Raw genomic sequence first — 25,635 nt, forward strand, 5'->3', positions numbered from 1 at the left:
ACACCTGTCAGTCGTCAGGTTCAGGCCAGGGCTATTGGATTCTGACATAAGACCCAGAGATGGAAACCTTGAGAAGTGTTTCTGAGGTTCTCGGGGCACTGGCAAGTGGAATATGAACACTGGGTGTTCGAATTCCCCCTTGGTAACCGTGCTAGGGCAGCACTGTTGGAAATGGAGACCCTCGGGAAACAGGAGGGATGCAGAGCTGGAGGGAGCCGGACGGGCTCCCCATGTATAAGTGCAGCAACTTCTCTTCAGTGGGTGAGTCAGCTGTCCTCCCAGGGGCCTGGGGCTTTCGTTCCAGAACTCTCTACAACCTGCTCGTTGTTACCTGAGGTTATTAGGCAAAGGTGTTGGCCAGCTGAGAAGGCTGGGTGTAGTGTTTGGTCTTTAACCCCGGCCCTCAAGCCCACCCTGAACACAGGAGTGAGCTCCCACCCCTTTTGACCTGGTCTTGGATGGGGGTGGGGGAGTGGGGGAGTGAATCACTACTGGTTTGTCTACAACAATGTCCTCTCCCCCCACCTTTTTTTTTTTTTTAACACGTGGGAAATGGCTTCAGAAATGACAAATTCGAGTTAGGAGTGGCCAGAAGTGCATCAACTGTCATCCTTTTCTCTTACAAATCAGAGTCTTGTGGCTGGAGCGATAGCACAGCGGGTAGGGCGTTTACCTTGCACATGGCCGACCCGGGTTTGATTCCCAGCATCCCATATGGTTCCCCAAGCACCGCCAGGAGTAATTCCTGAGTACATGAGCCAGGAATAACCCCTGAACATTGCCAGGTGTGACCCAGAAAGCAAAAATAATAATAATAATAATAATAATGAGTCTTGGGGCTGGAGAGATAGTACAGCGGATAGGCTGCCTGCCTTGCACGCAGCCAGCCCAGGTTTGATCCCCAGCACCCCATTTGGATCCCCAAGCCCACAAGGAGTGATCTCTGAATGCAGAACTAGGAGTGAGCCCAGAGCATCACCAGGCATGGTCCCAAAACCAATTAATAAGAATGAGAAAGTCTTCCCAAGTTAAGGAATGTAGCTTAAAGTGGCTCGGTAAGTCTGTGGCAGGAAAGCGTATAAGGCTCCTTCAGGGTTTTGGGGTAAATGCCATGTTATTTGTGTTACTTTTGGTTTGGGGGGCCTCACCCAGTTGTGCACAGGAGCTACTTACTCCCAGCGCAGTACTCAGGGCTCATGCCTGGTGCTGCCCAGGGGACCACGTCGTGCTGGGAATTGTACTTGGGTCTCCCCACTCAAAACCTGTGCTCAGCCCGTTGGACCCGCTCCTGACCTAATCTCAGATTCGGAAGTAGGTTTCTGGGGCCTGAGACAGGTTGTCTCTGGCATCAAAATAAAGAAACCCGGGGCTGGGTGGGCAGGCGGGAGCGCTCACTGGCTAGGAGAGAGGAGCCAGGACTAGAGAGAAGCAGGGCCCGGGCACCTGAGTGTGGGGTGTCTGCCATGCCTGTGGCGTTCTCCCCTTCAGTCGCAGAGGCAGTGTCCCCCCCAGGTCAGGGGGAATTAACTACGGTGCCTCTGCCTCTCCAGCCCAGCAGATGCGCCTAGGCCCCAGCCTGGCCCTGAGCTTGCAGGAGATGCACCTGTAGGAGCCGAGGGGGCGGAGGCTTGGGCCAGAGGGGCTGGGCGTCAAGCAGTGATGGAGAGCAGTGCAGTCCTCAGGCATCTCGCCATCGCGGAGGGAGCTGCAGGGGAAGGCCAGGTGGCCACAGGTGCCTAGGGAGGGCTACCCAGGGCAGGAGAGGCTCCGTGCGAGATGGGAGGGGGCATATGTTTCTCCCCAGGCAACTCTGCGGGTGAGGGGAGTCTGGGCTGGGCGTGAGCCCACACAAAGCCTTGTGCTGAGACATTGCATTCCTGCTGGCCGGGCTTCCTGTTCCACAAGCATTCCTGCCCGAGTCACCACGGAGACCGCTTGGAATCCGCCCCACATTCTCCAAATTCAGGCCGCGATCTGGTCAGGGGCAGGTTACCTCCATCGGCCTCCCCACCCTCACTCCGGGGAGGGCCGGTTGCCTTCTTCTGCCCTCCTACCCATGGCCAGGGAGTGCTGGGGCCAGGGGTGGCTGGGGCGGGGTCGGGCCAGAGCCACACACGCTGTGGGACGTGCACCCGCAGCTCCCGCCAGGCCAGCTTTCTGGGCTGAGGAGAGGCGCTGTTGGAGGACCGGGTCTGGAGGGGACCAGGCCCAGGACGCAGGCGAGCAGGAAGGGGCAGTGGAAAATCCAGGTGTGAAGAGACGTGCCCCCTCCCACGCCCGCCGCATAGCTTAGAACCAGACGCAGAGGCTCCCGCAGCCCCGCGCGCGGGGGTCTGGGAGCGGGTGAGCAGCTGTGAGGCCGCCTGCTGTGTCCCCTCTCTCCCCCGGCTTCCTGCAGCCCAGCCCCTGCGCCCAGCCCCTGCGCCCCGCCCCCGCCCCCGGCGCTCAGGTGCAAGTCTGCACGTCCGCCAGCTTCCTTATCAGCCTGCGCGGCTCAGGGCCTGCCGCGGGGGTTGGTCCAGAGCCCCTTCCCTGGGAGAAGGAGGACATCTGCGTCTTCTTTTTTCCCAGAGTTTCATCACGAACGTTTTATGGACCATGTCGCAATGAAATAACCTGAAACATTTCAAAGACCAACAAAAACAATTGGGAGGGGGGATTATTACTCTAAGATTTACCAATGAAAACAATTTTATTGACTCTCCGTGCATCTTAACAGTTACTCATGATTTGAGTTTCAGGCGTGCAACGTTCCAGCAGCAGTCCCATCACCGGCGATCCTTTCCCCGCCCCCAGCACCCCCAGTCTCCCTCCCGACCCCCAGCCTGCCTCCTCCTTGGCGGGCGACTTTCTCCAGAAGATCTGTCTCGGGGTACACAGCCTGCCTGCCTTTCCGGACGGGGAGCCCTAGGTGGAAAGGGCACCGAGAAGCGTGCGCTTTGCTGGGCGCATCCAGGCAGACCCCCGGCCCGCTCGCTCACTTTTCCCGGGACTTTAAAGACCTCGATCCCGCCTACCCACCCCGCTTTGGGGTGCCGGGTGAGAGGCGGGGTGCAGTCCCAGCCCAGCTCGCTAGCGTGTCCCACCGGGAGGGCGTCCCCTCGGTCGGGAGGCCGGTCCAGGCCCTCGGGCTGGGGCGCTTCCCCCGGCCGGCCAGCACGTGGGGCTGCGTTTCCTTCCGCGCGCGGCCCAGCCCCGCCGCCCCCCGCCCTCCCGCTCGCTCTGGGCGGCAGGAAGAGAGATGGGCGTGAGAATCGGGGGGCGGGGGTGCCCCGCGCCCTGAGCCACACGGCGGCCACCCCACCCCCGGACCCGAGCGCGGCCCCCGCCCCGCCGCCGTACCTGGCCAGCGCCCCTCCCCCGCGGGGAGGGTCCGACGGCCGCGCCCTGCGGGGTCGCCGCGCTCCAGCTCGGCCGCCGGCCAGGATCGCGCCGGGCGTCGGGGCCAAGGAGCCGGGCCATGCTGGGCCGGCGACGCGTCTTCACCGTGGAGCCGCTCGGCGGCCGGGGTGAGTCGTCCACCCCCGGGGCCGGCCGGGGCTAGTGCTCTGGACGGACCCGACCGCGGCGCCCCCTCGGCCCCCACCCCCACCCCGACGCCCTCAGAAGTCTTCGCCCGGCTCAGTGGAGACTCGCTTTGGACGTTGAGCCGGCCAGCACCTTTATCCCATTCTGGTCGGGGTGCCCCTGACTTCCCCTCCGGGGCTTTCCCCGCCCGGTCCCCGCCCTTCCCCAGCCCTTCCCCGCCGCGGCTGCGGGCCCTTCCCAGAGCGAGGGGCGGACAGCGCTTCCCGGAGAGAATCAGGACTGGGGGTGGGGGCAGGGTGGGCAGATGGCAGGCGGGCACCAGGGAATGGGCCACTGGTTGCTTTCCCTCCTGCCTCTCTATTCCCTTTATTTCTATTTATTCTCCTCCTTCCCCGCCCCCCTTCTTTTCTCTTGGGTTTTGGGCCACACCCAGCGATGCTCAGGGATTAGTCTAGGAGGTGCACAGGGGACCGTGTGGGGTGCTGGCGATTAAACTGGGGTGAGCCTTGTGCAAGGCAAACGCCTACCCACTGTCCTATCACTCCTGCCCCTACTTTTCTTTTTAACTATACCACATTTCTGTCGTTTCTCACTTAGAAAAGTCAAGGTCCCAAAGAGTTGTAGCAATTGCAGTTTGGTAGGGCCCACCTGGAGGCAGGGTTTAATATTAATTTTGGAGTAAGCTGCACTGGGCCTTGGGGTGTGGTGGTGGTGGGTGGACATCAGGGCCAATGGGCAAGCCGAGTCCAGGGCCATAGGAGTGCCCAGGAAGCAGGAGGTGTGGGGATGCAACAGTCCCCACTGGGAGCAGCTTCTGGAGAGATTTCACCTTGCTTTCTGATGTCACCGAGGCATGGTGGGCCCTGAGCTGAGGATGCTCAAACTCCTGCTTGGGGGAGCAGTTGAAATTCTGCTGGTCCCCTGGGATGGAGGAGCATGTCCTGTCTCCTAGAGACCCAGGCCCCCAGGAAGAACGGTCAGTTCCTCCCAAGGAAGACATAGCACAGTGCCCACGGAGCCCATGGCTTGCTGCTGGCTGTGCTGACCAAGTCACTGATGGGAAGCCCTCCCCCCTAGCCAGACCGGGAGACAGGGCAGTGCCCTGGCCCAGTGTCCTCTCATCACCCCCGATGCTCCGCCCCTGGCCACACCAGCTGCCAGGAATGTTGGGGTGCTGGGGCGCCTGCCAGCCTGATTCTGACTCTCCTCGCAGATGGGACTGGCGAGGAGCTGGCGCACGGCTGCGTGGTGCCCGGAGTCACCAGCACCTATAGACGGATCTCAGACGCCGATCAGGGTGGCTCACCCGCGTCCGGGCAGGGAGACGAGGAACTGAGAGCCCCGGGGAGGCAGGTGCCCATTCTCAAACTGGCCTCTCGAGACTCGGGAGTGGAGATGGCCCTTGGGGATGGCCTCCTGGCCACCTCTGTGGGCCTTTACCAAGACTCTTTGGACTTTGAGCCCACAAGGGGCCCCGAGTCCCCTGCCCACCTCGGCCGGCTCCGAGCCAGCCGGAAGCTGGAGCAGGTGCTGGAACGCTCCCGCCAGCTTACCGCTTCCCCTGCCAGCACGTTACGACGACACGTCCGCTCCCCGGAGCCACCACGCAAGGCTGAGTGCGAAATGGGCCTTTTTGGAGCAGGGACACAAGAGACCCTGGAGGTAGACATGGATCCTGAAGGCAGCCTGGCAGAAGCAGCAGTGGTGAGTGCCAGCGCGCAGGATGGGTGAAGGGGAGCACAGGGTGCCGGTGCCCCATCCTCCCTGGAACTCTCCCAGGGCGGGGCCTTCCTGGCCCCTAAATGATGGGCTGTGTCACAGCTTCTTGCCTCACTCTGCTCCCAGCCATGGAGGTGGGCAGGTACAGGCCCCGCCGGGCACCATGCCCAGCTGGGCACTGGGAGGCCAGATGGGTGTGTGGTCCTCCTCTCTGTACCCATCCCGCTCCCCCTGCCCACCTCGCTCTGTCCCACAGGTTGGGGCCTGCCTCCCCGGGCAGGGTCTTCGCTACCTGGAGCACCTCTGCCAGGTGCTGGAGCAGATGGCGCGGCTCCAGCAGCTCTGCCTGCAGCTGCAGCCCCGGCAGCCCGCGGTGGTGAGTGAGCCCTGGTCAGGCCCTGGAGCCGCAGGCCCCTGCGCTGGCCCTGAGTGCCTGTCTCTGCTGCGCAGGACTCTGAGGGCGAGGCGGCCCCCCCAGCTCCACCCTCTGTCGCCCCTGGCAATGAAGTGCAGGAGTCCTGGGAGCTGCTCAGCCTGAAGGAAACTGCAGAGACAGGTGACAAGGGCGTCTGTCTCCCTCTGTCCACCCTGCTTCCCGCCCCACCAGTAGACGCCCCGAGCCACGGCTTGATGGTGACTCCTGGTCCCACATATCCCTGGCCTGGGATAACCTGTGTCACTTTCTGAAGGGGCAGCGGCAGCTTTACTGCCAGAGGTGGAGGAACCCAGCGCCAACCCCCCCAGGCTGCTGGAGGACCCAGCAGAGCCAGAGCACCCCTTTCCAGCCTCCCAGGGACACAGGGTAGGTGAGGGGTGCATGTGGGGGGACAGGGCCAGTTGGGGCCGGGCCTGGGGTAAGTGGACACGCTCAGGGCCCTGGGGGCCAGATTCTCAGAGATTGATGGGACTCCTCTTTGCAGCACTTTGCTTTCCTGACTGTCAGTGGGAATTTGGTCAGGGTGTGTGGTAGGGAGGGGCTCTGTGGCGATTCCCCACCCCGACCCCCCACCATTTCTCAACTGGATCTCTTCCATGGGACCAGGTCAAGGTCCTGCTCAGGCGGATCCGCTGGAGGAACCCTTGGCGCCCAGAGACCCCCACCCCACCTGAGGACTGTGCCCCTGAGTAAGTCCCAGGGTAGGACAGAGGGAGGAGGCTGAAGTTGTACTGCTGGTACTGTGGCCTTTGTCTTTGAAATTGGGGGGCCGTGGTATTGGAGTGGGTGGGGGAGACACAGAACATGGTTCTAAGTGGCCCACGGAGAGCTGAGGCTGGGGACTGGACTCAGGAGGGAAGTCACGGGGAGTTAGTGGCAGGGTCAGGACTGGCCTATAGAAAGCCCTTTCAGGCCTCCCCCCACACCCCAAGTTGAATCTCAGGCCATCCACCAGGTTTGGGGGAAAGCCCCAAGGAACCCCACAGTGAGTATCCTGTTGAATGATTCTCCATGTATCCATCATGAATGGTTCTCTGCAGGGAAGAACTTCCAAGTCAGTTACTGTCCCTAAGTACTGTCAGTTCCGCATACACTGTTTCCTTTTCCCTTCCCACAGGATGGAATCAAGGAACCTACCTGAGAGGTCACCGCGAGGCCTTCTCCGAAAGACCTTTATGCCATCATTAGTGGTTAAGAAGCAGCGAGCAAAAAACCTGTCTGTGTGCTGAGGCTGTCCCGTGCAGGGTGTGCCCCTGCTCTTTGCCCTGTTGCTGCTTCTCGTCACTGCCAGGAATCGCTGCTGCCACTGCCTGGTCTGTGTCTCAGAGCGAGGCTCGAGGCCTCCTCCCAGCCGCCTGCGCCGAGCCCTGCTTTCCCCGAGAGGCTCCGAGGGGGCTGCGGTTCCCAGACTCCTCCCACAATGCCAGAAATCCCTGGGTTTAGACAATGTGAACTTATTTATCAGGCATCCAGGGGGTGTGTCTGGTGCGGTGATCTGTCTGGGCCCAGCATGTCGGCAGATGTGTATTTATGCAAAGTCACATTTATGGATACGTACGTGTGCACATGTATATACAGTGAGACTCCATTGTGAAATGGCCGGACCCGACCATCTCCTGAATCATCCACTGCCTGGGTGAGGTCACTGCAGAAGGATGTACTCGCCTCCATTCCTCAGCGACTGCTCCTGGGTCCTGATGCTACGCTGAGAGTCTGGCCCATGGACCAGAGCTGCCCTGCTAGGAGCAGGAGGTTTCCAGACCCAACGTGGAGAAAGCGAGTTATCTTCAAGGTGAACCTCGGCTGCTGTGCTCCCTACAAGCCTTTACACATCAGCGCAGGAATCAGAAGCCCATACTAGTATTTAAACCTTGTCAAAGTCCCTTAACTTTTCTGAGCCCCAGCTTTCTACTTAACCTCCCAGATGGTATAACGATGCCCACCCTATCTACCTCACAGACTTGTTATGAGGGGGAAAAATGATATTAAATTGTAAAGTGCTTTGTGGATGTCTTGAAATGCTTTGTGGCTGTTAGATACATGGAAAAGTGGCGAATGAGGGTTTCCGAGGGAGTGCAGACGGGCCGGCGGAAGGGGGCCAGGAGACAATGGGGAGCTGGGATTGCTAATGGGGGGCCACACTGGCGGCTGAACAAGGCCAAGGACTGGAGCAGTTGTTTCCTAGTCGGCTCTCAGGTTCCCTACCTGAGAATTAGGGCACTACTCCCCTTCCCGGGCTTGTGAAGCCTAAAGGCACGTCTCCCTTTTGTCATGATAATACTTTCCTCTGGCCTCTTAGGACCCTAGCTCTTTGTTAATTGAGAAAGGGGAAGTTTCATCCCTGCAGGGGAGATGTTTGGGTGCCGGCAGTGGAAGGGCAGGGCTAGGGAAAAGTCCCTGGCTTGAGTCAGACACAGGGCCACCTTCCAGAACCGCTCGCTGTGCAGGCATCCTCCCCTCCCTGCTCCCCAGGGGCCGGGCTCCCGAGCCCGGGAATGCCCACGGCCCTCCCCGACCTCGGGAGAGCCCGCTCCAGACGCCTCGGGTCAAGGAACCAATGCTCGGGAGCCTCCTTTTTCTAACGGGCTCCTTAGGCCAGGACACCGGCCAGGCCGGGCTTCCTCACGCGCATCCGATCGGGGCAGGCGCACTTCCGGCCCGTGGCGGGAGCCGGGTGGCAGCCCGCGCGGGGGGCAGGGCGGGAGGGCGGGCCCATATCCGGGAGAGTGGCGGCTTCCGACCAGTGGTCGCGCTTCCGGAGAGGCGCTTCCGGCGGCGGCGGCGGCGGCGGCAGCGGTGGTTCCGGGTGTCTTTGTCCCCCCGGTGTCGCGGCCCTGGCCCGCAGGTGGGTAGGGGGGGCCCCCTCCCCGCCGCCCCCGCGCCCCGTCTCCCCGGCCGCGGCCGAGAGGCGGCGCGGGGGCCCAGGGGGCGGCGAGGATGCTCGGGGCGCGGGACGGGCCGAGCCCCCTTCGGACGGCAAGTCCCGTCTCCCTGGCAACGGCCTCGGCCCTGGGGGCGGGCGGGAGGAGGAGAAACCGCGCGCCGCCGGCCTCCCGCCGGGGCCTGCTCGCTGCCCGCGGCCCGGCCCGCGGCGCCCGCCGCCGCCCAGCCCGGGAGCCGGAGGCCCGCGGCGCGCAGCCCCGCGCGCGTCCGAGCGGGCCCCGGCGCTTCCTCCCGGCCGCCCGCCCGGGGGAACAACGGGCCGGGCTTCCGGGGAGCGGGCCCGCACCGCCCGCGCCCGGGCCCCGGCTCCTCCGTTTCCCGGGGCCTTCCCCGAGCCTCTCGGCGGCTGCGTGGGAATGAATGAGCCGCCGCCCGGGGCGCGCCCCGAGACCCCCCGCCCCCCGCCCCCAGGCCCTTGGGGGTGGCGTGGCACCGTCCCGCGAGCGCCGAGTGGCGTGAGTCCCGGTTTTTGACACATGGTGGCCTCGGGCGAGTCTCAAGGTCTCTGAACTTAAGTTTCCTTCTCCCCCTCCCCTCCCCCACTACCCCGCCCAGCTCTAGAAATATGCCTGGCGGTGTTGCCCACCTCCAGGTGAGGACTGTGCGGGCAGAGGGGGAAACAGCGCAGTTTCTCCCGCTCCGCGTTCTAGTCCCCATCCATCACCTCCATTCATTTGCAGGACCCGCGACTCGGCTCGTTTGAACCGCCTCTGCTCCTTCCTGGGGGCGGCAGATGGAAACTTTCCCTATGAACTCTTAACACGTCTTTTCTGGTTGAAGGTTTTACCCTCAGACTCTGAAAGAGGACAGCATTCCCAATGTCCCAGTTTAAGCGCCAGCGGATCAACCCACTTCCAGGGGGACGCAACTTCTCAGGTGATCACCTTTAACCCCCCCCACCTGGCCGCATGCTGGGAAGTATGTCTTTTGGAGCTAATCTCTAAGAATAGAGCCTTGCGTGGGGGGAGGGGTTTCCCTGGCTGAGTGCAGTTTGCAGCTTGGTGGATAAAAAAAGCAAACAGGAGAGGGACACTTTGGTGGTCAGTGAAGCTCCCGGAGCACTTGCCGAAGGCACTTGCTCCTTGGGTGCCCTCTAGGACCTTGGGTGCAAGTCCTGGAGATGGCCTCTCTGTCCCCGTAGGTGCGGCTTCAACCTCGCTTCTGGGTCCTCCTCCTGGTTTGCTCACTCCTCCAGTGGCCACAGACCTGTCTCAGAATGCCAGGCACCTGCAGGTAGGTCAAGCACCCTTTCTCGTGAGCTTCTGCCCTTGGGACATTCCCAGCCGCATGGATGCCTGATGCGCTCATTTCGGACACCGCAGTTCTTTCTCCTGACTCCTGGCCGGGGCCAGTACCTCTGACAGGGAGTCTGAAGTTCTGGCTTAAGGGGGCTCTTGAGAGTGTTCCTTGGAATTCAGGACCTCCCAGAAGAAACTTGTAACCTGATAATCGTATAATCCCTGCTTCCTTCCCTTGAGCCGCAGTGTAGGACTCTGAGTCGGGCTGGGTAGGGCTGAGGTGCCAGTGGCAGAGTGCGAATCGCGTCCAGCTTGTGGCCTGTTACTTTGAAACCGCGCGCCTCTCTTACAGGGTGGGGAGAAGCAGCGGGTCTTCACTGGCATTGTCACCAGCTTGCACGACTACTTTGGGGTGGTGGATGAAGAGGTCTTTTTTCAGCTAAGGTAGGCTTGGGGCTGGTCCTCTTCTGGAGATGCTTATTGGGTTCGTCCTGCTGGCGGGGCATTGCTTTGCTGTTTTTAATGCTGGGGTGAGAAATACTGAGGGCCTCACGGTGAGAACCTGGGTGGCTTGGCCAGGGCCTCTCTCCTGACTAGCCTCTTGGCTCGTGTGCTGGCAGTGTGGTGAAGGGTCGGCTGCCCCAGCTGGGTGAGAAGGTGCTGGTGAAGGCTGCATACAACCCGGGCCAGGCAGTGCCCTGGAATGCTGTCAAGGTGCAAACGCTCTCCAACCAGGTATTCATGTCTCTTTGGCATATGCGATGGAGTGGGGAGGGAGGGAAGCCCCTGGGCCCTAGAACCTAGGCGAGAACTGAACCTTTGTCACAGGGGCAGGGTAGGACTGTATCTTTCTAACCGTGAGATTCCTTGAATTCCCTGGCCACTGTTCTGCAGCCCCTGCTGAAGTCCCCAGCACCTCCCCTTCTGCATGTGGCAGCCCTGGGCCAGAAGCAAGGGATTCTGGGAGCTCAGCCCCAGTTGATCTTCCAGCCTCACCGGATTCCCCCCCTCTTTCCTCAGAAGCGTGAGTACCGGTGACCTGGACGTCGGGGTGTGTCTTCTTGGGGTGTTCTGATAGACTTGTAACTGCTCTCTCACAAGCGATGTGGCTCTTTCTGTGCCTTGGGAGAAAGAGACCGTGAGCTTGGGCAGGGTTTCAGGGCTTTTGAGTTACTGGCCCTTTCTTTGCAGCTCTGAGTCTCTTCCAAACATCCCACACACTTCATCTGAGCCACCTGAACAGATTCCCCGCCCGGGGCCCTCATGGACGACTGGATCAGGGTCGAAGGTAAGCGGACGATCAAGCAGGAATGACTTTGTATTGAGTTGCTTCTAGGAGCGACATCCTTTGTCACATGTTGACAGTAGCATTCTGTGTTTGCAGCTGGTATTGGCCTCTTCACGCTGAGATAGGCAGACCTGGGGAGGTGTATGCACAACTACAGGGACTTTATCAACTGCTCCGGAAACAGGGATTTTATGTGTAGCTCATCTGTCAAACTATAATTTTGAATTGCTATTTTATTCTTGGTGAATTTTGTCCTTATTAGGGCTTTAGGAAACAGCATTAACACATCCCGTCCAGGGAAATATCCTTTCGATCTTCCTATAATTTTTTTGTTGTTGTTTGTTTTCCTCGTCTTTTGTTGTTGTTGTTGGTACTTGTTCTTTTTTCTTGGAGCTGCTGTTCTCGATGCAGCCAACCAACTTCCTGAACTACTTTTTAGTATGTAATTTCCCCTCTTATTTCTAGTCCCTAAGATTGAGATTCCGAGAAACTGTCAAAAAATCATTAAAAAGTAAACTTGCAGCACATATCATGTAATTCCTAGTAGGAAGCATGTCGGAGGCACTTGCTTCTCAAGGGCAGCTCTGTGCCCTGCCAGCACAGACTGCACCTCGGCCCAGTCGGGAGCAGGTGTGGGGACCTGGGGCGTCAGGGTGCTCTAGGAAGTATCGTCGGCACACTCAGGACTGCTCTCTGGTACTCACATATTCCTCACCCTACCTAACTCTCTTAGCAGTTTTTACTTCTGTTCCTTAGGAGTTGAGCTTAAGACTCATCCTAGCTCTGTTTGTTGGTCTTTAACTTTTTGTTTTTGTGGGTGGGTGGGGGGGAGCGGTGAACAATGTTCTTACAGTGCACTTAGGAATTACTCCTGGCAGTGCTTGGGGACCACAGGGGATGCCAGGGATCAAACCCAGGTCGGCTACATGCAAGGCAATTGCCGTACACTCCGGCCCCAGGTCTTTAACTTTTAACTGTGGATTATAATTAGTTATAAAGTAGCATCATGATTAATTATATACGCGAAGCAAACAGAAAGTGTGATAAACCCTTTATGTCCAACTTCAGCATCTGCCTACCATTCTCTTTACCTCCATTTACACCCTGCCTCGAGGGTTTATTTTTCTCCCCAGCTAAAATTTATATGGATTGAACTTCCTAAATCTTAAGTGGACAGTTTTGACAAATGGAAAATCCCATGTAGCCCTTTAAGCTCCTATTTAGATACAAAACATTTCTACTGCTCTGGGAAGCTCTCTCGTGCAGTAGTTTTCTTTTGAAATGATAACTGTATTGAGAAGAAAATAACTCTCTAGCCCCGCAGTAGGTTATTACGGGGCAGGGCTGAGAATGCTGTGAATACTTGCCAGAAGTTTAGAGAAAGTTTAGGCTGCAGGCCTGCCTGTCTGTGCTGAACTAGCTGGGCAGGTCTCTGAATTCCAACAAGCAGAAGCTTCATTGTCTGGGATTGTTTGACACAGTGTTTCTACTATTAGAAACAGTGTCTTCCATTCCCTATGTCCCTGGGAAATAGTTTAGATAGTCGCATGCCCCTGACTTGTATTTCTGCTTTGTCTCTAGTTTCCAGGGACTTCTCACCTCTTGTCTTGTGAAAGTATTGCAGGGATAATGCGGCTTGGGTGGGATCAGTGGCTGCTCTCAGGTTCAAACCCAGCTTTTAAAAAAAATTTTAAAAATTTTTAAAAATTTTTTTGCTTTTTGGGTCATACCTGGCGATGCACAGAGGTCACTCCTGGCTCTGCACTCAGGAATTACCCCTGGCGATGCTCAGGGGACCATATGGGATGCTGGGAATTGAACTCAGGTTGGCCGTGTGCAAGGCAAACGCCCTACCCGCTGTGCTCCAGCCCCGCAAACCCAGCTTTGAAGTGTTTCTAGTTGCATGTGTTGAACCCAGTGCAAGTTCTCTGTTACATATTTTGGCCATAATACTTTACTGTCATAGCTTTTTCTTTTTCTTTTTCTTCTTTTTTTTTTTTTAAAGCAAGATAGTTTTTATTAAGTGAAATTTGGTTGGAAAGATGTGAAAGGAGAGAAACAGGAAATTTTCAAAAACCTGGGCTTCTTCAGAGTGAAAAAAAGCAAGCAAAGATACATAGAGACAGGCAAGTGAGATGTGTAATCAAGGGAGAAGATGGGCTTGAAGAGCAAGGCGACTGTCCTAGCTTTAAAGACAGGGTGAATTATTAGTTAGTTGAATTTGCAGAATAGGGAGAAGGGTATTAGAAAGTAGGTATGATCGAGTAGGAGAGATCAACATTAATTTATGGATTTGCTATGTTAGCATTTCCCACCCCCCCAGATGCTGTGTTACTTGACATCTTTGTATTCTTTGGGATGCAGGGAACAGTGTCTCCAGTGTACTGTGAATACAGACCCAACTGGGATGTAGGTGTAGTTTCAGCTGGATGTGTCTCTCAAAAGCGCATCAGGGGGGCTGGAGCGATAGCACAGTGGGTAGGGCGTTTGCCTTGCACGCGGCCGACCCAGGTTCGATTCCCAGCATCCCATATGGTCCCCCAGCACTGCCAGGAGTAATTCCTGAGTGCATAGCCAGGAGTAACCCCTGTGCACAGCTGGGTGTGAGCCAAAAAGCCAAAAAAAAAAAAAGTGCATCAGTAACCAACACAGGTGCTGTGGTTATTGAGATGTCTTTGCTGGTGCTATCCTATGATCAGGGGGAGAAACTGGCTGTTGAATTAACAGGATTCAGTGGAACATCTGAGTTAATTGGAAGTTGACAGTATGTACCAAGAATTCAGCCATAGGTAGGCAACAGCTCCTCAGTCAGAAAGATGGCAGCTGTGACATCCCGTAGGACAAGATGAGAAGACAGCTTTGGAAAGAGACTTTTGAATAGGGGAGATTACTTAGAGAAGCAAAAAAGAAGAGCAACATAGTGTTAAATTCATCAGTTTAGTCACTCAGGGTGTAGTAACTAAGGAAACGGCCCAGGTCTAACAGCAAAGAGCTGACACTGCTGGTAAATAGAATCAACTCAGTTACTACACTATGAAGAACTGATGGTTGATTTTATTTCTCTTGAAATATAGGAACTTTTCCTTTCATCAGTCTGGCATTTTATAGTGGTCTTCTTGGTTTGTCTCTTCCACTTTTTTTTTTTTTTCTTTTTTGGGTCACACCTGGCGATGCACAGGGGCTACTCCTGGCTCTGCACTCAGGAATCACTCCTGGCTGTGCTTAGGGGGCCATATGGGATGCTGGGAATTGAACCCGGGTCGGCCGTGTGCAAGGCAAACTCCCTACCCGCTGTGCTATTGCTCCAGCCCCTCCACTTTTTTTTTTGACTTGTAGTCACACCTTTCCTCTCGGAGAGCCTGCCAAGCTACCGAGAGTATCCCTCCTGCGCGGCAGAGCCTGGCAAGCAACCCGTGGCATATTCGATATGCCAAAAACAGTAACAAGAAGTCTCACAGTGGAGACGTTACTGGTGCCCGCTCGAGCAATCTGAACAACGGGATGACAGTGATAGTGACAGTCACACCTTGGTTATACTATTGCAAGTAATTACAAAAATGTATGAAGTGGTGTCAACTAGTCTATAAAATCACAACACTAAAAATGTGTCATTTCAGACTTGTGTGGAAATGTATTCTTTTAAAATTGTAACATTCTTCTCCCCTCCCACCCCCACTCTGGCCCCTCCCCGTTTTATGTGTTTTTGGGCCACACCTGGCAGTGCCCAGGGTTACTCTACTCTGTCTTCAGGGATTCCTCATGGTGGGCTCTGTGGACTATATGGGATGCCAGGGATGGGACCTGAGCTGGCACATGCTAGGACAATGCCTCTCCCACTGAACTCTCTCTCTGGCCCTGGGAATTGTAACCATTCTTAAAAAATAATTTTGAAAAATATTTTGTAGAAATATTTTTGAGATAAAGAAAATACTTTTGAAAATAATAGAAAATAAATTTGAAAAGTTACATATTGCTACTTTTCTTTCCTTTTTTGGGGGCCTCGGCATTGCTGGGTTAGTCCTGGCTCTGCACTCGGGAAAAACTACTGGTGTTGCTCTAGGGGACATACGGGATTCCGGCGATCGTATATTTCTCCAGCCCCACATATTGCTACTTTTCTTTCTTTCTTTCTTTCTTTCTTTCTTTCTTTCTTTCTTTCTTTCTTTCTTTCTTTCTTTCTTTCTTTCTTTCTTTCTTTCTTTCTTTCTTTCTTTCTTTTCTTTCTCTTTCTTTCTTTCTTTCTTTCTTTCTTTCTTTCTTTCTTTCTTTCTTTCTTTCTTTCTTTCTTTCTTTCTTTCTTTCTTTCTTTCTTTCTTTCTTTCTTTCTTTCTTTCTTTCTGTCACACCTGGCGATGCACAGGGGTTACTCCTGGCTCTGCACTCAGGAATTACTCCTGGCAGTGCTCAGGGGACCATATGGGATGCTGGGAATCGAACCCGGGTCGGCTGCGTGCAAGGCAAACGCCCTACCCACTGTACTATCGCTCCAGCCCCATATTGCTGCTTTTCTATGTTATTTTTTATTCTTTATTCTACATATGTGCCTACTTTTATTTCTTTATTGTTTTTGGAGAGATACCTGGTGATACTCAGGGGTCACTCCTGGCTCTGCACTAAGGAATTACGCCTGGCAGTATTCGGGGTCCATATGAGATGCCGGGGATCAAATCCAGGCAAACACCCTCCCTGTTGTATTGCTCTGGCTCCTATCTGCCTGCTTACTTTGATTATTTTAAAATGGGGGCAGGGTGCAGAGCGATAATACGGTGGGAAGGGCATTTGCCTTATACACAGCCAACCCCAGTTGAATCCCTGGGATCCCATATGGTCCCCTGGGCACCTCTAGGAGTAACTTCTGAGTGCAGGGCCAGAAATAACTCCTGAGCATTGCTGGGTGTGGCCCAAAATCAAAAATTTGGTGGTGGTTGTGGGGGTGTTGGGGCCATACCTGTTAGTGCCCGGAGTCTGCTCCAGGCTCTGCTTGGGGTCACCACTGGCGGGGCTTGAGGAACCTAGAGTCAAACTGGGGCCTCCTGCGTACGAAGCACGAGCTCGGGCTCCCGCATGCTTTTACTATTGTATCTTACAGTCCAAATTATTCATGTAGATTTGTTTATATTTGGGGGCCACCCCTGGTGGTTTTAGGTGCTATTCCAGCTTGTAGCTGGGGTGGGGCATGCTGTGCTGGGGGTCACACCTGGGGCTCCCTCACAGAAGCACAAGCCTCAGCCCTCTGAGCAGTCACTGAGCCCCACTGCGGTTGTCTTAATGACTAAATTATCAGGTAGTTATTTTCTATAAAAAAGCATGGATTGCTGGATACGAATGTTGGTTTTTATTTTTATTTTTTTTAATTCTCCAGGTATGCTGCTTCAATTTTTTTTTCTTTATCTTTTTGTTTTCTTTTTAAATTAACTGCCTTGGGATGACTTTTTTGTTTTTGAACCATATCTGGCAATGCTAAGGGGATCTGCACTCAGGAATTATTTCTCGCAGTGCTTGGGGGACCACAGGGGATGCTGGGTGTTGAGCCCAGCTTGGCCATGCACAAGGCAATGCCTTACTGACTGTATTATACCACTCTGGTGCCTTGGGTTACATTTTTGAAATGGAATTACTGGATCAAAGGATTTGAGTGTTTTTATGACTTTAACATGTAACGTTAAGGATAAGTTTTTGTTCTTTGTAAAGAACTAGACTTTATAGGTCTCTCAGCCTATATTTTTCATATTTGTGTCTTCTTTGAGGCGGGGGTGACTCCCAAGTAGTACTTGGGGGTCTGTGGTTATTCCCAGCAATACTTGGCCGGTCTGGCCAGATGGTCTAGCGCTAAACCCCACACCCACACTTCCGTATCGCTCAGGCCCAGTGGTGCTTGAGCCTCCGGGAAAACACCCAGTGATGCTCAGAGGCTGTGCGGTACTGTGTGTCAAACTCGAGTCCTGGCACACGCAGGGCACGTACCCCTGACTCCTGAACTGCTATCCCCTGACCTCTGTGTGTCTCTTACTTAAAATATATTTTATTCTTTTTTTCCCTCCCTTAAAGAGAATTGCATGTTAGCTAATTTACAAAGTCCAGAAATATATGAAAAGAAAATTTATAAGTTTTATGAGGAATGTACACCCTTAGTGTTTAATTTCTTCTTTCAACACTTTGGTTTTTTGCACAAAATACGTAGTGTTGCATAGTATTTTTGCTTGTTTTTCCCCCTGTGTTAATAAAAGTGTTTAAATTTCATCTTCTACAGGCATAGCACATGCATGCGCCCCTGGCCCTTTATTCCAAAATGTTGTGGGCGTAGCTTCTTTCGGGTTTGTTTTTGGCTAGTTTGTCAAATCTGTATGTAACTTTGTTTTTTATTTTTCTCCCTTTTTGGTGATGGATCAACTTCTAGTGATGACTATGACTCCAAGAAACGCAAACAGCGGGCTGGTGGCGAGCCTTGGGGTGCTAAGAAGCCAAGGCACGAGCTACCTTCTTACAGGGTCCAACTCACTCCCTACACTGTGGACAGGTGAGCGCCAGGCTGCAGGTGGGCTGAGGCTGGGCACTGGTGTCAGAGTCTTCCCTCGTGTCTGTGTGCCGGGTGCCTGCCTGTGCCTGTGCATTGTTCCGTCCCATCTGTCACAGTGGCCGCGTGTCCCAATACTTGATTGTGGTGCTCACACACATGCACACGGGGCTCTGTGTTTGGTTGTGGTGCTCATATACTTGGTGTGGCATGTCAGAGACCGCATACCAGATCTTGGTGCTGGGGATTGCTGGTGGCTGTTCTGCTGGGGCAGTTACCACTCCACTGGGGCCGGGAGGGCGGGGGGGTTGCGCTCGGAATTCAGCTCCAGCTCTCATGCCTGCGAGGCAGATGGTGCTTTCCCACTAAGCCATCTCTGAGCCCATTGACCTTTTTTCAAAAAGCACAAACAAATGCCTGTTGTACATGCTGGGTTTTAGGGTGTTTTATTTTCTCCCCAAACCTGGGGGTGCTCAGGGATCACTTTTGGGAGTGCTCAGGGGACCACCTGGGGTGTGGGGGATGGAATCCAGGTCAGCCACGTGCAAGGGAAGCACCCTACCCTCTCTAACATTGCTCTGGCCATTGCTCTGGCTCTTCTGTACCTACTGTTTGGTACTTTACTTTTTCACTTAATATTTCTTAGGCTTTGTTTCCTACTAACATTTATTCGAAAGTTAATTGATACTTCCCTTTTTCAGCTTCAGTGTATTTCATTGGGTAGATAAATCATAATTTGATCAGTTCCTCATTTTCAGTCTTTCAATACTAAATATTGTTGAAATAGCATCTCTGTATACATCTTTGTGTACAGTGCATTTTACCGAGATCCTCGAATGGAGTAGCTGGCACAGAGGGTCTGATTGTAAACTTGGATAGATATTGCCAGCTCTCTGAAAGAGACCATATCAATTTACATTCTCACCAGTGGGGCACGAAGCAACTTCTTTCCATAAGCCTTTGTATCATTAAGCTTTTGATCTTTGTTTCTCTGATAAGTGAAATGTGATAATCTGATTTGTGTATCTTTTTTCCTTGTTTCTGCCCCAGAGTGTGATGACCCGGGGTCACACACTGGAGCACTGGTGCGGGTTGGCACTGTATTCTGGGCTGCTGGACGTGTCCACACTTTGTTGGGCCAGGGATTACCCTGTGTGTGGGTGGTGCAGTGCGGCTGCTCTGTCCCTACCAGGCCCTGATTGGCATTTCCTCAATTAGAAGTAAGATTGAGTGTCATTTTGCTTGGTTTTATTTGTCTTTGGACCACACCTGCCTGTACTCAGTGCTTACTCCTGGCTGTGCACTCAGCGATCACTCTTGGCGGGGCTCTGGGGACCATATGTGGTGCCAGAGATTGAACCCGGGTCAGCTGCGCGCAAGGCCGTGTACTTTCGTTCCTCGCCGAATGATCTCACCAGCCCAAGTTGACCATCTGTTTTTGCCTTTTGAAAAATTTCATTTCATCTCAGTGAAGTATTTATTGTTGTCAGTTTTCCCGCTTTTCTTCAGATTTGGGATCTTTTAAGATTTATTTTTACTGAATTTTACTGTTTTCATTCTGGGCCACCCAAGCAGTGGTTAGCAGGAGCTGTTTCTGACTCAGTGCTCAGGAGTCACTGCTGTGGTGCTTGAGGGACCATGTGGTTTCAGGGATTGGACCTGGATTTCCCACAGACGAAGGATGTGCTTAGTCCTTTGAGCTGTATCTCCAGCTTTGCTACTTTTGTTTTTTATTTGTTTTTTATTTTTTGGGGGGTAGGGTGCAACACCTACCTAGTTAGTGCTTGTGTTACTCCTGGCTCTGCACTCAGGAATTACTCCCTGTTGTGCTTGGGGGAGGATCATATGCCGGGGGTTGAATCCAGGTTGGCTGCATGCAAGGCAAGGGACTTATCTACTATACTATTTCTCCAGCTCCTCTGTTACTTCACCAAAAAATTGATTTAAAGGTTTTTTTTTTTTTTTTTTTTTTTGCATTAAGACAGCAACCCTTGGGGCTGGAGTAATGGTACAGCGGGTAGGGCGTTTGCCTTGCACGTGGCCCACCCAGGTTTGATCCCCAGCATCCTATATGGTCCCCCGAGTACCGCCAAGAGTTACCCCTGAGCATCGCTGGGTGTGACCCAAAAAGCCAGGAAAAAAAAGACCAACCCTTTTCGTTTTTCATGATTGCAAACATTTTCCTTTTGGGGATAGAGCAAGAGTACAGCAAATAATGCTTTGCACATGGCTAATCCCTACCACTGTATATGGTACCTGAGCACAGAACCAGGAAGAACCCTGAGCACAGTTGGATTGGCCCCAGCTCCCTGTCCCCTGTCAATTCTTTAATTTCTTCTCCAGTTTGACTATGTTTTGAGCTATCACTTCCTTTTCCAGAGAATTTCCTTTCCCTGATCATGAAATAATTTTCCCATTTAGTTCAAATCTTACGGTTTCATTTAAAAAAGTTATTATTAGTGTTTGCTTAGTCCGATCCCTTGCTCTGTTTTGGTAGCCCCACCTGTGACTTCTTAGAACTCCAGCGCCGTTACCGCAACCTCCAGGTCCCGTCCAATTTTCTGGCCGTGCATCTGAGCTGGCTGTCAGCTTTTCCTCTGAGCCAACCCTTTTCCCTGCATCACCCAAGCCGGATCCAGGTATCTTCTGAGAAGGAGCCAGCTCCCAACACTGGTGCTGAGCCCAGTTCTGCAGACAGCGACCCCTCTTACAGTTCCAAGGTGAGTTGGGTGGAATCCTCTGCCTATTCCGTTGCTGGCTGCTGGCAGGTGCTGAGTGGTCTTCCTTTCCGCTGCCCGTGCAGGTCCTGCTGCTGTCTTCCCCAGGACTGGAGGAGCTGTATCGTTGCTGCATGCTCTTTGTGGATGACATGACTGAGCCGAGGGAGACCCCAGAGCACCCTCTGAAGCAAATCAAGGTACGAGCCGGAGTGGAGGAGACTCGGTGTGATCACTGGCAACGTGCTTCTCCTGCTCGCTGAGCAAAGAGGACAGCAGGGCTCAGGGACGGTCCTCCCTGCCTGAAGGAGCATGTGGCTGGGTCCTGGTCAGGAGTGGGCCCTTGGCCTCTGGGTGACAGACTCCCCTGGCTGGCCCCCTGCTTTCCACACACGTGTCAGCATGCTTCAGAGTGGGAGACCAGGTGCTGCTTTTTCAGGTCCCTGTTCTCTTTTTGCAGTTTCTGTTAAGCCAGAAAGAAGATGAGGCAGTGCTGGTCGGGGGTGAGTGGTCTCCTTCTCTGGATGGCCTCGACCCCAAGGGGGACCCACAGGTGCTGGTCCGCACCGCAATCCGCTGTGCCCAAGCCCAGACCGGCATCGACCTGAGCGCCTGCACCAAGTGGTGAGTGGCCGTTCCCCGCTGCAGCTCGGGGGTGGCTCGCCTTTCTGCTGGTCCCACTCCCAGCTCATCCCTTTCTCCAGCCCGGACAAGTAGCGGGGTCCTGGGCATGAGGACGACGGCGTGTGTGTGGTGAAGACCACTGACCAGCACGTCTCCTCACATACGATCTCTGTGTGATCTCTGGTGCCCTTTGGCTCCACCTCGTTGCCAGCTACATCCGTCTGCTTCCTGTCTCCCCGCTGACTTACCGTTCCCAAAGGACTCGGTCTCTTTTATTCTTGTGCTCTGAGAGCTTGGCATGCATTACACATCAGCAAATGCGGGTGGAAATGGAAGCACTTGCCTGGGAATATCACGTGTGAGCGCTTCGTTTTTCTTTTGTGTGAGCAGGTGGCGCTTTGCCGAGTTTCAGTACCTACAGCCAGGCCCCTCGAGGCGGCTGCAGACGGTGGTGGTGTACCTGCCGGATGTCTGGACCATCATGCCGACTCTGGAGGAGTGGGAGGCCCTGTGCCAGCAGAAGGCTGCGGCGGAGGCGGCTGCCCCGGCCCAGGAGGTGCCAGCGGTAAGGCATAGCCTCGTGAATGAACCGTATGTGGATGCCCTGAGCCCCGGGCCCAGCTGGCTACAGCCTTGGCTTTTGTCACAGGAAGCAGAGCCTGCAGAGCAGGGCAGTGCAGCGGAGCAGGCAGCAGATACATCCAAACAGAACGCAGAGACTCCGGAGGCGACGGCCCAGCAGGAAATGGACACTGACCTCCCAGAGGCCCCCCCACCCCCGCTGGAGCCTGCCGTCATAGCACGCTCCAGCTGTGTCAGTCTGTCCCTCCCTTACATTGTAGAGGATCGGAGGCCCAAAGAGAGGATCTCTTTTGAGGTGGCTGTGGCGCCGGGGAGGCTGTGGGGCTCGGAGGGGGTGGGGTGGGGCTCACGGCGATCCTTTTCCCTGCCAGGTGACCGTGTTGGCTGAGCTGTTTCTGGAGATGCTGCAGAGGGACTTTGGCTATAGAATCTATAAGATGTTGCTGAGCCTTCCTGAGAAGGTCGTGGCCCCACCTGAACCTGAGAAGGAAGAGGTGGCGGCCAAGGAGGAAGACACGGCCAAGGAGGCAGCCAAGGGGTCCAAGGATGAGGTACAGAGTGAGGGCACAGCTGCCGAGTCAGACGCTCCGCCGGTGAGTACCCCTGCACCCACCTGGGCACCGGCTTCCCTTCTGCCCCACAGAAGTCGGGCGCTGCATGGTCCCAGCGTGCCCTGGTGCTTGGTGGGTCTTCTCTGCCTGCACCGCTCACTGCATGCGCTTTGGGACTCTGTTGTGTACTCGCGCGGTGCCCTGCAGCCACTCAGGACCTGGGAGCAGGGAAGCTGCAGAGGGAAGGGGAGGAGGCGCGGCTGACGTGCCGCAGAAGCACGAACCCTCTTCCTCTGGCTGCTGCCCTGAGGAGAGGCAGGGGGTGTTGTTACCTGGGGCTGATCCCGCCTAAAGCACATGCATCTCCTTGCATATATACTGGCAAGTCAGCACATCCCCTGGGCTGGGATTGGTCCCGAGGAGACCTTGGGTGTCTGGCCGTGACCCTGGTATGCTCTTAAGTCATGTAACGCAAGGCATCGGTGAATGGCAAGACGCTGAGTGCCGAGCCCTGCGTGGCGCACAGTCGGTCCTCAGACGTGCCCGTTTTTTTGTTACAGTACAGTCACTGCAGGTGACGGTGCCTTCTCATCACCCTGGTCTGCTTCCCTTAGAAGGAAGATGGGCATCTGCCCAAGCCCCAGTCTTCTGGTGGAGAGGAAGAGGAGAAAGCCCAGGGGGAGGCGTCCGAGGACCTCTGTGAGATGGCCCTTGACCCCGAGCTGCTGCTCCTGAGGGATGATGGGGAGGAGGAGTTTGGTATGTGTGTGCCAGGCCCAGCCCAGGGCTGCCTCGGTGCCGGGCGGCCCTCTCCTCAGGAGTGTGGGCCCACTCCACGCTTACCTCAGACTTTCCGTAGCAGGAGCCAAGCTGGAGGATTCGGAGGTCCGGTCTGTGGCCTCAAATCAGTCGGAGATGGAGTTCTCTTCCCTTCAGGACATGGTGAGACCTCTTTCCTCCCCTCCAGTTCTCAGCTCGGTGAGAGGACTATTTCTACCACATGACTCCCAGTGCCTGACTTTAAATTTCTAAGTTTCTATTATTATTATTTATGGGCCACTGTTGGTGGTGCTCAGGTGGTGCTCCCAGCTTGTTCCTTGAGGCTTGGTTCTGACGGTGCTGAGTGAATGTGCGTGTGTGGTGGTTTGGGGAATGTGTTGCTATGTGCAAAGTGCCCCGGGCCCTGGCCCTCGCCCTCCCTGTGGGTTTTGGTTGACACACACCATGTGCTTTGGCTCGTGGAAGATGGAGAATCTGAGCACGACATGTGGTGGTGGTGGTGGTGGTGTGTGTGTGTGTGTGTGTGTGTGTGTGTGTGTGTGTGTGTGTGTGTGTGTGTGTGTGTGTGTGTGTGTGTGTGTGTGTGTGTGTCTGTGTCTGTGTCTGTGTCCCTGAGTCAAGAGTGTCCCAAGCAGGCCTTTGTGTGCAGGCATGGTCGTGTAGTTAACTGGATGGCCACCTGGTAAGAGTCCCCTAACCCTTAGCCAAGCCGTAGGGCTCAGAGGGGTGGTGAACTCTCCCATGATGCAGCCAGTAAGACCTTACAAGTCCTGTGTACCCTGGCTTCTTCGCATGCAGCCCAAGGAACTGGACCCCTCTGCTGTGCTGCCCTTGGACTGTCTTCTTGCTTTCGTCTTCTTCGATGCCAACTGGTGTGGCTACTTGCACCGGCGAGAGCTGGAGAAAATGCTGCTCACCCTTGGCCTCCGCCTCAGTGCAGAGCAGGTACCCCTGCCCGGGGCCCGCCCGACACCCGCGTGGGGACACTAGCCCCGGGCATGTGCACATCCTTGGGGGTGTGTCTTCTCCAGGCCAAGCAGCTGGTCAGCAGGGTGGTCACCCAGAACATCTGCCAGTACCGCAGCCTTCAGTACAGCCGCCAGGAGGGCACGGACAGCGGGCTCCCCGAGGACGTGCTCTTCGGTACGTGCTGGCTGCTGCTCGGCCCCTTCCCCCGAGGAAGGTGGGGGGGTGGGGCGTGGGGGGACTCCCCTCCCTCAATTTCCTCTGTGTGCCTTCCAGGAAACCTGGACTTGCTACCTCCTGCTGGGAAAAGCGCCAAGCCGAGCGCCGCCCCCGTGGAGCACAAGGGCCTGGTGTCCCACAACGGCAGCTTGATCAACGTGGGGAGCCTGCTGCAGCGCGCGGAGCAGCAGGACAGCGGGCGGCTCTACCTGGAGAACAAGATCCACACGCTGGAGCTGAAGCTGGGTGAGCAGCGGGCAGCCGGGCGCGTCTGCGGAAGAGGAGCCTGACCTGGGCCCTGGGCGCCCGCCTCGTGCTCCAGCCCCGACTCAGCGGCAGGCTTTCTGGTGTTTCCCCCCAGAGGAGAGCCACAACCGCTTCTCCGCCACCGAAGTCACAAATAAGACCCTGGCGGCAGAGATGCAGGAGCTGCGCACCCGGCTGGCCGAGGCCGAGGAGACGGCCCGCACGGCAGAACGCCAGAAGGGCCAGCTGCAGCGGCTGCTGCAGGAGTTCCGGAGACGCCTGACCCCCCTGCAGCTGGAGATGCAGCGGATGGTTGAGAAGGTGAGTCGGGAGGGAGCTGCTCCCTCACTCCGGGGTCCTTGGCCCCTCCTCCCTGAGGCCTGATTCTTACTGCGTCTGTTTCAAACAGGCTGACAGCTGGGTAGAGAAGGAGGAGCCAGCACCTAGCAACTGAGGGCTCGTGTGGGAGCTGCCAGCCTGGGAGGTCAGCGATGGAGCCTGCAGAAGTTACAGCCCTTTGGTCCCAGAAAGAATCTGGAGCAGGACTGGGAGCCATAGGCCGGGGGTGACCCCCGGCGCTCAGTCTAGGGGAGGCCAGGCCGTCAGGGTGGGGGTCTCTCTGCTACGTGGGACGGACAAGCGAGGAACCCAGGTTCCGATTACAGCTAAATACAACATCTCTGCACCCCTGGAACGACATCCGCCCTCTACCTGGGGATTTCTCCTGGGACCCCCCCGCCCCCCCTTAGTCTTATGCTGACTTCCGCCTGTCCTCTTCCAGTTTAGAATAAGGCAGGGGAGGAAAAGGCTTTCGAGTATGTCCTAAGGTCTGATGCCATTAAACTGAAGAAACAGAGGTGGAATCTGGCTGGGGTAAGAGCCCCTTCCTCTAGGGGGCGCACGTCCTGGCAGGGCTGGAGCAGGGTCTTGGGGGCCCCTACCCCCTGGGACCGAGGCAGGCTGGTGAGCTCTTGCTCGGGGCTGTGTCTGCCAGTGAGTACTGCGCTCCAGCCACCCCGGGCTCGCCGGAGAATCCAGCACTGCGCCCCTGGCTCCCCGTGTTCAGAATGTGGTATTGGCTCTGGCCCGGCCTTTCCCTGTTCCCCATAATTCTCGCCTCTTTCCATGATCCGTGGTTTCAGTTTGACTTTGTATATAAAGTTGGGTTTTTTTTTTTTGGCTTTTTGTTTTTTAAATAAACCAAAGTCAAAATCAAATCAAGTGTCCTCTTCCCTTGTCTTCCCTCCACCAGCCTCTGTCCCTGAAGCTGGTCCCTGCCTGCTC

At 55.4% G+C, this 25,635-nt stretch overlaps 2 protein-coding genes across 3 annotated transcripts; both read left to right on the top strand.

Moving 5' to 3' along the window:
- Nucleotides 1-3,312: 3,312 nt before the first annotated feature.
- C7H8orf58 (chromosome 7 C8orf58 homolog) lies at nucleotides 3,313-7,640 on the top strand. The gene is made up of 7 exons (XM_004610198.2): nucleotides 3,313-3,509; nucleotides 4,742-5,232; nucleotides 5,504-5,623; nucleotides 5,698-5,803; nucleotides 5,937-6,049; nucleotides 6,290-6,372; nucleotides 6,801-7,640. Exons 1-7 carry the CDS (start codon nucleotides 3,461-3,463, stop codon nucleotides 6,910-6,912), a joined length of 1,074 nt encoding a protein of 357 aa, XP_004610255.2. The 5' UTR covers nucleotides 3,313-3,460; the 3' UTR covers nucleotides 6,913-7,640.
- Nucleotides 7,641-8,401: 761 nt separating this feature from the next.
- CCAR2 (cell cycle and apoptosis regulator 2) lies at nucleotides 8,402-25,564 on the top strand. 2 transcript variants are annotated; one of them, XM_055144466.1, is made up of 21 exons: nucleotides 8,402-8,528; nucleotides 9,407-9,502; nucleotides 9,768-9,859; nucleotides 10,217-10,308; nucleotides 10,485-10,599; nucleotides 10,759-10,888; nucleotides 11,056-11,152; nucleotides 17,550-17,669; nucleotides 20,164-20,386; nucleotides 20,470-20,583; nucleotides 20,844-21,007; nucleotides 21,398-21,572; nucleotides 21,657-21,884; nucleotides 21,961-22,182; nucleotides 22,755-22,899; nucleotides 23,000-23,082; nucleotides 23,719-23,865; nucleotides 23,952-24,063; nucleotides 24,163-24,351; nucleotides 24,467-24,672; nucleotides 24,761-25,564. In XM_055144466.1, the coding sequence occupies exons 2-21, from the start codon at nucleotides 9,445-9,447 to the stop codon at nucleotides 24,803-24,805; spliced, it is 2,757 nt and encodes a 918-aa protein (XP_055000441.1). In that variant the 5' UTR covers nucleotides 8,402-8,528; nucleotides 9,407-9,444; the 3' UTR covers nucleotides 24,806-25,564. The 2 variants fall into 2 exon arrangements, with proteins under 2 accessions (XP_055000441.1, XP_055000442.1); XM_055144467.1 differs by having other exon boundaries at nucleotides 23,003-23,082.
- Nucleotides 25,565-25,635: the final 71 nt, after the last annotated feature.

This window comes from Sorex araneus, chromosome 7 (genome assembly GCF_027595985.1).
Source record: "Sorex araneus isolate mSorAra2 chromosome 7, mSorAra2.pri, whole genome shotgun sequence".
In the NCBI taxonomy this organism is placed as follows: domain Eukaryota; kingdom Metazoa; phylum Chordata; class Mammalia; order Eulipotyphla; family Soricidae; genus Sorex; species Sorex araneus.

Coding starts and splice junctions, on each gene's coding strand:
- C7H8orf58 (XM_004610198.2), top strand. CDS start 3,461: ATGCTGGGCCGGCGACGCGTCTTCACCGTGGAGCCGCTCGGCGGCCGG. Junction 3,510..4,741: donor GGAGCCGCTCGGCGGCCGGG/GTGAGTCGTCCA, acceptor CTCTCCTCGCAG/ATGGGACTGGCGAGGAGCTG. Junction 5,624..5,697: donor AGCCCCGGCAGCCCGCGGTG/GTGAGTGAGCCC, acceptor TCTGCTGCGCAG/GACTCTGAGGGCGAGGCGGC.
- CCAR2 (XM_055144466.1), top strand. CDS start 9,445: ATGTCCCAGTTTAAGCGCCAGCGGATCAACCCACTTCCAGGGGGACGC. Junction 10,600..10,758: donor TGCAAACGCTCTCCAACCAG/GTATTCATGTCT, acceptor ACTGTTCTGCAG/CCCCTGCTGAAGTCCCCAGC. Junction 10,889..11,055: donor CCCCCTCTTTCCTCAGAAGC/GTGAGTACCGGT, acceptor CTTTCTTTGCAG/CTCTGAGTCTCTTCCAAACA.